The 14,242-nt window shown below is 31.6% G+C and overlaps 1 protein-coding gene across 2 annotated transcripts in view; it reads right to left on the reverse strand.

Moving 5' to 3' along the window:
- LOC148275520 (trypsin 3A1-like) overlaps window positions 1–13,347 on the reverse strand; it is a 28,606-nt gene extending 15,259 nt beyond the window's left edge. Inside the window, exons 1-2 of one of the 2 annotated variants that reach the window (XR_015824007.1) lie at window positions 12,621–13,347; window positions 773–938 (exon numbers count right to left, since the gene is read on the reverse strand). Coding sequence is in view for 1 of the 2 variants with exons in the window: in XM_088235593.1 (XP_088091719.1) it covers window positions 773–938; window positions 12,621–13,005 (551 nt within the window). In the remaining variant the exon portion in view is untranslated. The remainder of the gene's footprint in view (window positions 1–772; window positions 939–12,620) is intronic. The other variant, XM_088235593.1, reaches the window with a different exon arrangement.
- Between the last annotated feature and the right edge of the window lie 895 nt (window positions 13,348–14,242).

The following is a 14,242-nucleotide window of genomic DNA, read 5'->3' on the forward strand; positions in this document are numbered from 1 at the left end:
AAAAAATATGTTATAGAGAAATTTAGATAAAAAAATTGTAATAGTATTAAAAGTTTATATTAGTTCTTAGAACTTACTTAATAAAGCATAGATAAGTCAATAAAATAAACAAAAGAAGAAAGCTTGTTATCAAAGAAATCAAGACTTGTATGTTTGTTGGCAGACCTAAGAACTTTGGGCATAGGGGAATGAAAACCATGGTTAGTTCTATGGTTATCGGTATGAAAGAGTTAGTTTTGTCTGAGGTTTCTAGTTAGGATATTTAATTTCATTGAAAATTATCAAATAACCATTGCTCTTTTTTTTATTAAAAATAATTGTGTTTACCTAATACTTATAACGCTAAAAATAATATACAATGTACATCGGAACAACAAATCAATTGAAATATTTACCTTTTATAAAAATAAACAATTGAGTACTACCTATATCCAAATATTTTAATTGTAGGGACTTTTTAAATAACTATCTATTAAAAAATGGAAAACAAATTGTGGTAGAACAGGAATCTTATATTTTAATTACGGTTTACTTATAAATAACTTTTACTTGTACCTATATAAGTTAAATATACTCGTAAAAGGCTGTTTTTTATGTGGGTCTGTGTGATACAACGTCATATCTCTCCTTCAACCAAAGACGTAATAGATACTTTTTTTTAATAAAACAATTACTTATAATCATTTTATTTAACTATGACTGAAACATTGGAAAAACAAATTAATATTATGAAACAAGTTACGAATTACAATATATATTTTATTTGTCGTACCCTTCTACGCAATGTGCAGCTGAAAGAATGTGCCTCGGAGAGATTAGAGTTGAGCCACAGTGCGAACGTCCATTTTTTGTTATAGCCACAAGCCAAGGGGCAGAGCCTCGAGACAATTCCGAGCCACCGACCACTCGAGCCCGCTTCGAGCCCCCACCACTGCAACCTGAAAAATATAAACGGATTAATTTTCAATTTCAATAATATTTATTAATATAATATATGAGGGTACTACTTGCAAACCCGGCAAAATCCAAAATCTGAAAAAAGTGAGATATTAATTGAAACTTATTCTGAATACAATTTTTTACAATAATCATAACATTGTCTTACATGTAGAAAGAAATTTGTTCATAGTCGTACATGTAGAAAGGAAAAAAAGGTCGGTAAATTTAGGTTGATATAAAAATAACACGAAGGTAAACATAATATCATGAGAATAATATGTTAAAAAAGAAAGAGAATTTTTTAACGAAAAAATCCCCCAGAGACGTGAATAATGACAATATTCAAAATAATATTGTTGACAAGGGCGCTGTACAATTAATAAATATCCCAGTACGTCTTGCAGCTACAGAGCGCATGGACGGTTGGGATTCTAGTTCCTCGTTTTCAATTAAGATCAATCAAAAATTATAACAGATAGGACCTAGATTACAGGACGTCTTTCAGCTACAGAGCGCATAGACAGTTAGAAATTTAGCCCCCATTTACACATTTTAAAAATTGACAAATAAATTTAGTGTAATAAAAAAAAATATATATATAAATAATAAAAAGGAGTAAGATTACAACACGCCTTGCAGCTACTAAGCGCATAGACGATTGGAATTCTAGACCCCGTTTACAAAATTTAGGTATTTTAAAATTGATATATTAAAGCTAGATAACCAATCATCGTGCAGCTACAAAGCGCATGGACGAGAGGAATTCCAGCAAAGTTAAAACAATATCAATAAATTTATAAAAAATAGAGTATAGTAGTAAATTGGTCAAGTGTTCATGCCAAGAAGTAAGCAATAAAAAACTAAATAAATCAAACACTGTTTCAACTCCATGGTTAACAAAGGGAGATAGATGTCCGAAGAGAAGCGTTTGTAGACAGTAGGTAGATACCGTCGCCATGTGGCCCGCTGGCTGGTAGATAGTTTCTGAAAACGCACGTGTGTAGTACTATTATGCCTTTTGTTACAATGACTTGGTGTCCATTTTGGTCTGTATTATTTCGTTTTATGAGACGCAACATTCCTGTTCAAAGTTCAACATAGAGATAGCCTTTCCCACAGGTATAACCATTAGCAGGTTGATCATGTATATTGGAATGTGTTGATGCTGTCTAAGGTAACTATCCGGAACATGAAAGGTAATGCGCCCCATAATTTCAGGGGTGTCAATAATACCACGCAACAATCGAAAAAAAACGCATAGTTAAATACACATTCATTGGGAAAGCTTAAAAACTGGCTCAGAGTAAATTTGCTAAATTCATGAGGCTGTGAAAGTGAAGTGATGTTTTGGAAAAAACTTAAAACCCACTTGTTCTCTAAATCATTTGAATAAATCCGTGGCATGTGACAACAAAATAAATTGTTTTAATTAAATTACAAATTAAAAAGCTTCAATTAAATTAATTTAACAATAGAATCACTATGTAAAGCGCCCCTGAGGTATTTTATCACGAAAATGGCGCTCTATAAGTTATCCATAATAATAATAATATTTTATTTTATTTTTACATTTAACGTAAACTGTACTTTTTTTTTCTCTTTTGGGCTATAACTGTTTTTTTATTTCTTCAATATTATTTTTATTTATGGGAAACATATTCGAAAACCATATTTGCCGCAACAAATCGGTTTCTTAGAACAGGCATTTGCCCATATGGGAACCGATTGCAACATTAGGCATACTAATATTTCTAGCTGGCCAACCCTTCATATACTGAGCCTACTCCTAGTACAAGCAGAATTTACCTCCCATCGACGGGTGATACAAATGTCGATGGGAGGAGTGCTCTCCCGAAACTGTAGTAGTGGTCTTGTAAAATAATAAAAATTGTGTAACACTAATAACAAAGTTTTATTTTCATAATAATTTATAATAAAGTGCTATGAAGTGAATGCCGATTCAATTAGCATAAAAACGTAAATATTAACTAATTCAAATAGGTAAAACGAATCTAAGAAATTTCAATCCATTATAATTTTACCGTGCTTTTTAGATTAAGATGATATGTGTGGCTATTCTCCGTCGGATATCACGCGGTTAATTTGTTTTTTTGGAAATTCTTGTAACAGACGGTAGAAAATGGTTATCATCATATATCGGCGGCCTCCGTGGTGTAGTGGTCAAGACGCTTGACTCACGCACGGAAGGTTCCGGGTTCGATTCCCGGTGAGAACACAAAAATTGAAATGTGATTTTTCTCAAGCCTGGGTGCTCTGTGATGTAATTAGGCCTCCTGGCCTGTTGTGGTGCAAAAAAAAAAAAAAAGTAAAATGTTGTGTCAATCAATATTTCTGCGTGCACAATCATTTTATAGAAGAGTGAGATTCGAACCTCGGACCTATGTCCACAACACTAACACAAAACTGCGAAGATCCATGTTTGACAGGCGCTTCGGCGCAGTTGGTTAAATGGCGAACTGTAAAACTGGTGTCGAGGGTTCGATTCCCGTCATACTAATAATAAATTCCTATAATACATTTTTTTAACGGTCACTCTTTCGTATAGAGTTGACTTCCTAATAAATAAAATTAATTTTCCAATAGTTTCATAAATAATTCAAAATCATCAATCAACTTAAAATAAGTAATATTGAATATTCAAATTACAATGACATGGTTTCTTATCATTAAAATAATACTTAAAAAACTTTTAGACGATTTTCTTTGTTTTAATAGCTAACCATGCTATGACTCTGCTGTTCTATAAATTTATTTATTTTATAAATGAATTTCTATAAATACGAAACACTTTTTTTTATAATTATATGAACGCCTCTCTGCACACAACTCGTGCCGAGGCACTGTATTTACATTTTTTTTTCACGTGTCAAGTAATATTAATACCTAAATAATATGAATAAATATTAAATGATTAATAAATACATCTTTCGAAAGAAAAACAACCAAAAACATAGCGGGAAAGTAAATAATATGAGTACACTACGTAGGTTAGTATTGTGCGACATCGAGATATTGTTTAAATAAAAAATCAGACAAATCTCAATATCCATGACAAATCTAAATATCCATGACAAATCAAAATATCCATGAAATATCTAAATATCCATTACAAATCTAAATATATTTATGACAACTCTAAATATCAAGGGTGAAAAAAAGGTCGAAAAAAAGTTTTGAAAAACATGGTTTAAACTGACTGTCCTATAAAAGTCCTCTGATAAGGCTCTTTACGGCAAATTTACTTATTTTTTTACTTGCTAAGATTAGTTGTTTTTAGGTCATATTTCTAATGTCAACTCCGAAAGTTTAAGTTAGTTTATTATTTGTATTTAATGCATAAACTTTTTGGTATTTTTTAACAATGTTTGATTATGTCCAAATGTTGCAGACTGGCTGGATTTCCTCCCTAGGGAGTTGTTCATATTTAAATTTATTTCAACAGAGAGGGAAATTTTTTGAGAAGGGGATATGGAAGTCTAGGCATTTACAGGGCTTATGACCTGTCATTGGCTCGTTTAAGTGGCCACTTTACACACTGTGTAACATTCACCATTCTGCCCATGTTTGAACATCCACATTTCCTCAAATCTTCCATCTGTTGACTTTTGTGAAGTAAAAGAGCTGAAACCTTTATCACGTGGGTGAGATATTTTATATTTTTTTTAGTATTTTTTAGCCTAATGTTAGTAAATACTATTATTATTATAGATGACTTATAAAGCAACATTTTCGTTATGTACCTAATATACCTCAAAACGGCTTTACAAAGTGAGTCTAGAAATTAATTTATGGTATTTTAACTTTTACAATTTGTAATTTAAGACAAACAATTTAATATTGGTGTATGACCATTTTCCAGCTTTTAGTCGTCTAACGAAATCTGGTCAAAACTTTACATTAATAACGGATTAAAATAAAATAACGCGCGGTATTTTGATATTCATAAACCCTTAAAAAGCCGTTGTCAAATAATTAATGAAAAATAATTTAAATATCGCCCACTTTTTATCATTTAAATCAATCAATCAGGTGCTTTTTAACATTCTTACCTTTACAACCCCTCTCTGATTATTAAAAATCATACACACGACTGTTCCTGTCATAGCGTTTAAGAAAATCATTGCGTACTTTCTCAGAGACTGTTTTTTTACATTTACCAGTTTTCGACAAAATGGCGGATCTGAATAAAATTTTGACAATTTTCGACAAAATATCGGTTTTGTCACGGGAATACACGACGTACGCGAATACGTGCCGATTCTCACGAAGATAATCAATAAATACTATATTGTGTACATTTGTATCCTAGGCACTGTGTTATATTATATAACGCAGTGATGTTTAAGAATTCAGTCACTATCGTTATTTGTTCATAATGCCGGGGTACACTGTGACCCTCGCGTCATTTGAAGGTTAGGTTACCCGCATTCGCCTTCGAATACGAAGGCGATTGAATACAAGACAAGTGTTAAAACAATACAAATCTAGGCTAAGTTTTGTTCCGATAGGACTTAAATCACTTTACAATCGAGTTCAGAACCACACCAAGTGTTACAAGGTTAACGCATGCGCACAGATTTATGGAAAACGTACGCGCACTGAACGCACCTACAAAGAAAATCATATTATTTACTTTAATTACAGAGTCCTTAGGCCTAAAAGGCATTTTGTGTAATCAAAATTTTTTTTGAGTTTGTCAAAATGTGTGTAGACTAGGACTGTATTTAAATTATTAAGATTAATATATCAACGCTGGAAAGGAAAAAATTATAAAGCGATACGTAGCCATATTTTTTTATTTCTTTATTTAACGTGTTAGACATAACTTATTTTATTTTATTTTATTAACCCCTAAGCGTTCTGTAGTTAGGGGTTGCAGAACATGAATCCTAGAGACTGTATGTAAACGTTTATTTTTCTTATAAAAACATTTTTTGTAATTTTTTGTAAAATGTAAATTGATGCTATATATCTAATTGTACACGCGCTCTGTAGTTGCAAGATGTTTGGTAATCTAGCTCCTATAATTGGAAACAGAGAACTAAAATCCTACCCGCTAATGCGCTCTGTAGCTGCAAAACGTGTTGAGATGTTAATTGTACTGCGCTTTTGAGGTAATTTTCTCAAAAACAGTGCTTTAAAAATTATGCACAGTAAATCAATTTAATCATTTATTTTATTTGTTTATTTATACAACATACAGATAAAAAAAATAACGTATCCCAAACTCTGTGAGGCCATGAGCCCTCTGTTGAGTTGAGATACAACATAATGGAAAGTGAAAGCATGTACATTATTAAATAATAGCAATAATAAAAGTTAATAAAAAAATATATAATTCAATAAACATCTGGAAAACACGATTAATAGTATGCAATATCTCTCAGCAGTCGCCTGCATTAGTCTCTTCCCTTGAACAAAATACAAACTTGTACACTCTTTCTGAAAATGGCTTTCATTTGGGAGAACTTAATATGTACATCCGGGACATTAAACAGTCTTGAGAAATTCCTCAGAGCAAAAGTCGTACGTGTTTTGGTATTAAATAATTCAAATTACAGGTAAACCTCGTACGAGCATTCTGCTGGGATCTACTTTTGTAACCGAATGACCAGAAATATGACTAACACTCTTTTTTTTTTAAAGTCTCATGTCCAGTACCTTCACGAATTGGAACATTGTCTCAGATAAATAATTCATTTTAGCGTATTGCTAATACCGCTTATGAATATGTGAATTTAGTCAAACGATTTCAGGATGATAAAGCTACCTCATTGCAAATAAAAAATAATTATTAACACCTACGTGTCTTAAATAATGAAAACAATATCTACAATATAAACAACCGCTAAATAATACATTCAATATCTCGCATAAGAAAAAACGACAATGTATCGGGTTTATGTAAACGTAGCATTGAAATATATTTATTTAAATAATGTTAGCATTCAAAATGTCATTTGGTATGGCCATTTTGACAACATTGGCATTAAAAAATGAGATAAACCCAGAGAAATGCAAATAATTTATTTGCGATTGAAGCAAGTAATATTGACACACTTTATAATATGATGTAATGGACGAACTTGAACTCAGCCTTGCCATTTTTAATTTTAAAGGTCAGGATAATGATTCTACTGTAATTTTAAGAAACGACTGATATATCCATCTTTTTTTTTTAAATTTTAAACTTGTTTATTTTTCCATACATATATTATTTACATAAAAATATAACAACAAAAATACATCTTAAAATTAAGCATGAATTGGAAAAAAATGCCCACAAAGACTACAGCGTCTGAGCGTAGAGAAGAAAAGAAAAGAAAAGAAAAGAAAAGAAAAGAAAAGAAAAGAAAAGAAAAGAAAAGAAAAGAAAAGAAAAGAAAAGAAAAGAAAAGAAAAGAAAAGAAAAGAAAAGAAAAGAAAAGAAAAGAAAAGAAAAGAAAAGAAAAGAAAAGAAAAGAAAAGAAAAGAAAAATAAAAGAAAAACCAAATTAACACATGCTGAAATTACGAAAATATTATTTATTATGCATTTATTTTTTATTATTATTTTTTTTTTAAAGAATTCGTCTATCTCTATCATATCTTATTTACTAGTATATTTTAAAGATTTACAAAATTGGAACTTTGATTTGTTTATTACTTTTGAAATGTACAAATTGAAATATATTTTGTGTACTCTGTACCTCTCTAGCTCATATGCTTGGAGAGAGACTTACACTGTTGTATTCTAAGGGGAATAATAAATCAGCGCGTTTGCCTACCATGCAAGAGGTCTCGAGTTCGATTCCCGACATGGTTGGTTTGAAATATTTATTTAAAAGGGTGTTTTCACACTGGAATATTTCATAGTCCATGGACTGGTACCTGAAGCGTAAGACTGATCATCTTACCTTCATGTTACAAAAAAATAATCAAGATACGCTGCGATTGGTTTACCAATGCACCATTAGGTGCCTAAAGGGATTGATGATGATGACGAATATTTATCTAGAGAAACCCTTTAGCGATCCAAATCCAATTTTTATTTGGTTTTTAGTTTAACAATAAAGTGTAACGGACTGTTTCGGTTTGCACTTGCAATTCTCGACCCGAGTACCTACAGCCCGTTATATTGATGTAAACTGTAGCTAACTTCGTGGTGAAAAATTATATGGTTTTATGAATGGTTTATTAAATGGTTTTTCTCTATTAGTCATTATTCCATGTCCGCTCCCTAGTTGGAGCATATGGTGTCCACAAAGATTCTCCAAGCATCTCTGTCCAGTACCTGTGCATCCTCCCAAGTCAGGTCGTAGTTCTGACGACATGAACAGTCATTTTATTATTTTTGTAATGTTTTATTTTTTTTACGAATGGAATAATACGGAGTGGCTTTTTGAAGGTACGCTTTTTTTCTTATGTTTTAGCATTGTATTTAGTAAGAGTATTGAAAACTATAATTATTTGCCTATTTGTAAATATTGTATTTTTTGTAATAACAGCTGTTGTTTTCTTTTTAAAATAAAAAATACAAACAGAATCCTAGACGAGTGTTTTTGACTCGATGGCTACTCTAATGTAAAAATCCTATAAAAGGAAATCAACGGCATGTTATTGTTTATAACATTTTAAATTACTAACGTTATTATTAATTACAGAGCCCAGTTTTATCTGCCATCTTCGTACGTACGGTATACAAATACGATACGTCATTTTGAAAAACAGAAAATACAATAACAATTCAGTTTTGGGGTGTGGAAAACGGGAAGACGAAACCTCGATTTTAATTAGGCATTATGCATTTCCTCTTAAGGATTTAAAATAGTGAATAAATTTGATGTTTTTTTAGTATTGCTACAACTACTACTATTTCTACCATTGCACTATTTCCCCGTAGGGGTAGGCAGAGAGGATGGATAGCACACGCGTCTATTCTGGCATACATTCCTAGCTCCTTCCGTATTCATACATCTTGTCATACATGCCCCTCGATTCGGTCTGCTTTTAACATGACCAGACTTAAGATTTCGGTTTATCTGATCATGCCACGTATTTCTTTGTCGTCCTCGTCTCACGTTACCGTTCATTCTCGGTATATTTACCTGTTTTACCATTCTCTTGTCATCATTTAGTTGTACATGACCGAACCATCTCGGAGACCTTTTCTTATCAATTATACCTGACTCACATTTACACTCTCGCCTAATTTCATCATTAATAACCCTGTCATACATTGATATCCCTCATATTCATCTAAGAAATCGCATTTCAACCGCGTTCACTCTGTTTTTATCGTTATTCTGCCAGATTCATATCATCCTTACACACATCGTCGTCCATCTTTCAAAAAGGCTCGTTTTTTGTCGAGATTGAGTTATGAATATTTTGATAAAAATTAAGTTACATTTATGGAATATTTTTTTTAAATTATTTATTGAAAAAAACAACAGCCATTACAACAAAAAAATAATATTTACAAATAAACTAAAATTATAGCCCAATTATAGTTTTCTAAATACAATGTCAAAAAAGAAGAAAAAAAGCGTACATTGAAATAGCCACTCCGCATTATTCCACACGTAAAAAATAAATAAAATATTACAATAATAAAAAAAATTAAAGAAAAAGTTTTTTGTTTTAGCTGGAAGGAGCTATCAGTTCTCTCTTCTTTCTTCTTTCGAAAAAGAGAAAATAATAACACCATTAAAGTGAACAAAAAATAAAATGTTAGGTAGGTACAGTTAGATTAAATTATAATTATTATTTTTAATTAAGGTTCTAGCATTTTCTTTAAATTTGTTTAAAGTGAGAAGAAGTATTGTCAAAAAAATGTTTTTTCTATGTGCGGTCCCAACTGAGTTTCTAATAACTCCTGGGAGTATAATATGTAATTTTTGTATTATATGTTTTATTAATAATAAAAATAAAAATTCTTGAAATATATTTGGAATATTGAGGAGACCAGACAATGGAACAATATTCAAGGATATTGCGTACATGTGCAAAATATAGTGTTTTTAATGTCTGTGGATTGTTAAAAGGCTTACAGACTCTTATTATAAAGCCCAATGTTTTGTAAGCTTTGCTTACTGTCTTCTTTATATGGTCTTCATATGTCAATTTTTTATCCAAATATAGTCCAAAGTCACGAATACAGTATATTTCAGTAATTTTGCATGCATTTATAAGGTAAAAGGATGGTATTATTATCTTATGTCTGGTAAAGGTCACTTTGTAGCATTTGGAGACATTTAAATAAAGGAAATTATCATTGCAATATTTAACGACCCCATCTAGGTCTCTTTGAAGGTTATTAATATCTTCTAAGGATTTAATTTTAGTAAAAATTTTCATATTGTCGGGCATTTTCATAAATGGGCATCATACCGTCTTAAAATAATTTAAATAACCCAGAAAAATACACCAAAAATATTCCAAACAAATTCCTTAAAGATCGTCTCATAAAGAAACAAATTCGAGATATGCCTTTTTGAAAGATGGACGACGACATAAGTATTGGGACTAAAACTTGGTATTGCCTTATACTTTAATTTCTCGTGTAATACGGAATATTATACTTAATTATTTACGGTCCAAAGAACCTTTTACAAAAATAATCACAGCAGTGAGCAAATTACTATATAATATGAAATATTATATTTGACATAATCATTAAAACTTTACAGCCCCTCTGTTTAACACGTGTAGGTATCAAGGTACACAAAGGGACCAAGGGAAAAACTGATATCTTTGGAAACTTTTTTTGTATTTTTAAGGGGAGGATTTTGCAATTATTCTTGCCCCAGATTTTTGAAAATCAATATTTGGGTTAGTAGGATTAACCCGAACATTTTACTTTTAGGGACATTTTTGACAAGTTATAAATTATTCACTACAAGAATATGTGAATCAAGTTGGGTTAGCGAGGGGTTTGAACCTCAGATCTCTGACATGATATTCCGCGACATAAGCCATGGTACCGCAACCCTATTTATTATATTATATAATTTAAATGATCATTTAAGCCTCTCTTCTTCAAATAATTCATTTATAAACTGGGTCAAAAATATAAATGTCAACGTTTTCTTTTCCAGGTAAACTTTTTATTTGCATTCGTATTTATTCTTAATTAAATTATCTAACTATAATTTAATAATTTTTGGTCTGCATCTTTTTTTTAAATTTTTATATTTTATATTTTCCACTTAAATAAACAGAATATAATTTTAAATTTTTATTCTGTGTTTTTAATGTATTCATAAATGCACCTACGCCATAAATTTCATAATGGATTCTAGATTTAGTATACCTACGCACGGGCCATGCCCATGTGGGATTATTTCGTTTTTTTTATAAATAAAGCGATACTCGTATATTATCTAATAAAAAATGTAACAAATATAAACAGCAAAATATGTAAGTAAATAAAATAAAATAATTAATATTTAAAAAAGAGTTTCCCGCACTCACAACACCGACGCCGCCGCCGAATTAAAATTTAAGGATCTCCTCGAAAGGACAAAAATTAAACGGTGTTATTCTATGATTATTCAATAATCTCCCGTAAGCCATTATAGCATGGAGATCATTACATGAAAAAAAAAAGAACTGAAAAAATACAAATTTGGAACATATGGTAAATATAAATTATTAAATGTATACGTCTCAAACCTAAGGGGACAGGCGTCACAGCTATTGAAACGCCATTTCGCTCTATTGCATAGAACAAAAGGGTAGTAAATTTTTGGTTTTTCAACAAACGTGAAACAGATGATTTCGATTGGCACTTATGATTCTCAACCTGAGTCTTACGGCTCAATGTTTTGCTGTAAAACTATAGCTAACTTTGTGATTGATAATCCTAAAATGATTTTTGTCCGTATGGGCGACTCTACAGCTGTGGTACATTATTACTCTGAGTCTAAAACAAACTTGTTTAAAAAAATCTTTCCTACCACAAAAATTAATACAACTCATTAAAAGGGGAAATTAAGAGGTCAAATAAATAAGTAGAAATGTACCAAGTATTAATAATATATAACTAATATAATTATAATTGTCGAAAGAGTCAAAATTATCAGTTCACAACGGAGTCCTGGTCCGGACCCTGATGTATGGGAGTGAAGTACGGACTTGGAAAAACAGGGGTGAAAGTAGGCTGAATGCTATCGAAATGCTATCTCTCAGGCAAATGTGTGGTAAAACTATGTACGATAGATGCACAAATGTTGAGATCCGTACATTATGTAAGGCTGAGACAAGCATTATCGACAAAATCAAGAAAAGAGCTCTGCGGTGGTTTGGACATGTAGAATGAATGGACAGCGAAAGAACGACTAAGAATATTTACAATGCAAATGTTGATGGATGCAGAAATAGAGGAAGACCGAAAAAGACATGGCATGACCAAATCCAACAAATACTTGAAGATGGACATGTCAAAAGTCGGAATAATCGGCGCGCGTGCACGAGAAGATGTATGAATGCAGAGGAAGCGAGATCTGTATGCAAAGATAGAGTGATATGGCGTTCTATCCTCTCTGCCTGCCCTTACAAGGAAACGCCGTGATGGTTGTTGTTGTTATTGTTGTTGTAATTATAATATGTAACTTTAAATACAACTAATAAACCCTGTTCTGCGGAACTAGAGCTAAAAAATATCAATTATGACTTACCACATTTAAGAGGATCAAAAGATCTTCTAGAATCGTCGAAAAACGACGGTGCAGCAATAACACTTCCAAAACTCGATAGCAACCAAACACAAATAACCACAATCCTGGATATTCCGCACGATTTTCCAAGAAATTTATCCGAACACTTTCCGGGTGAAAATTTTATAATCTCCTCAGCATTGTTGGGTGAATCATTGTTAAAAATCTGTGGCACATCCAGCCGATGACATTCGCCTAGTAACCTTGACACTTGATTGTCAACGCATGGTTGTTTGTTGACATTCAGGCAACATGATTTTTGACAGCCCGCTGAAACGCGTGCGTCGTTTTTATCTCCGCAAAACAAATGACGGCTAGTATTTTCAAATCCTTTAATCACACCCATTGCGAAACAGTCACTGTTAATTTTAATTTTAAAAATCACTTTTAATTTGGTTAAAACAATTTATTCTTAATGTTTCACTATTCACAATATGATATTGAATTTTTAAATGCCTCGCTTGTTCCCTTTTGAGCGTTTCTAGCTCTTTTTTTCGTTTGTAATTAGAACTGCAAGACTTTTTTGAACGGTTTTTGTTTTTGGCGCTAGAAGGCACGTTTTCCTTTTGTTTTAACAGTAAGAAAATGGCGTGTTTTCAGCCTTATCGTTTCCCGCCACTTGTGATGGATTGCCAACAAGACCGTCGCGATACGCCACGACAGGACCGCCGACAATCGACAAGTGGTTGGTCGCGTAATAAAGAAAAGCTTTTTTATATGTGACAAGAGATAAAGCCGAGGACGAGCGGGGGAAACTGATGCAACGAGACCACATCTGCAGCGTGCATCCCTTTCACACGCCCCCGTGGTCCTACGCCTCGCGGGAAAGAGAAACTCGCACAATGCACGCAGCGATTTCGGTTATGTAAATAGTGCAATAATTATACTTGAAAAGTGATGGACGTTCGTCCCATTTTCGAATTCGCGAGTTCTTGTGTTGATGAAATTTACATAATTGCAATATATTCCTTGCACTGCACTTGTCATTCGGCTGATTAATTACTTGCCATATATTTAAAAGTACCTACTCGTCGTTATTGACTAATAGTCATGTAAATATTTCGACAATATTATGAATCCAAATTATGAAATTGGGACTATGTAACTAAAAATAACATTTATTCCAAAAATAAATTCCCAGCTAAAGAGTAGCTTCTCAGAATCGGAAGAAGTCAGCTGGATGAGGTTCTAAGAATAAGAATTTAATGCTGCCTTCAATCTTCAATATTCAATGTCTATTATGCATTCATTTGATTTATACATTATTTTTATATCTGTAATTTTCTTAACTTAGGTTTTTAGTTTTTTTTATAGTTATTTAGTTTTTGGAATTCGAACTGTTAGTTGCCAATTTTTAAAAAATATTTGTTAAATTTCATTTTATTTTATTTACTTTTTTGTCATATATTCTTTTATATCTTAAATAATTTTCTTTATTTTATAATTTTTTTAAATTTTTAAACTTGTTCATAAATGTTTTTTGTACTTTATTTTTGTTATTTCTTTAATTTTATTACAATGTAGTACTATAATTGTTATTATAATATATTATAGTATATATGTACATATATTATAAATATAAC

Source organism: Micrasema longulum, unplaced genomic scaffold, assembly GCF_059751315.1.
Source record: "Micrasema longulum isolate JH-2025_06_02 unplaced genomic scaffold, ASM5975131v1 h1tg001408l, whole genome shotgun sequence".
Lineage (NCBI taxonomy): Eukaryota > Metazoa > Arthropoda > Insecta > Trichoptera > Brachycentridae > Micrasema > Micrasema longulum.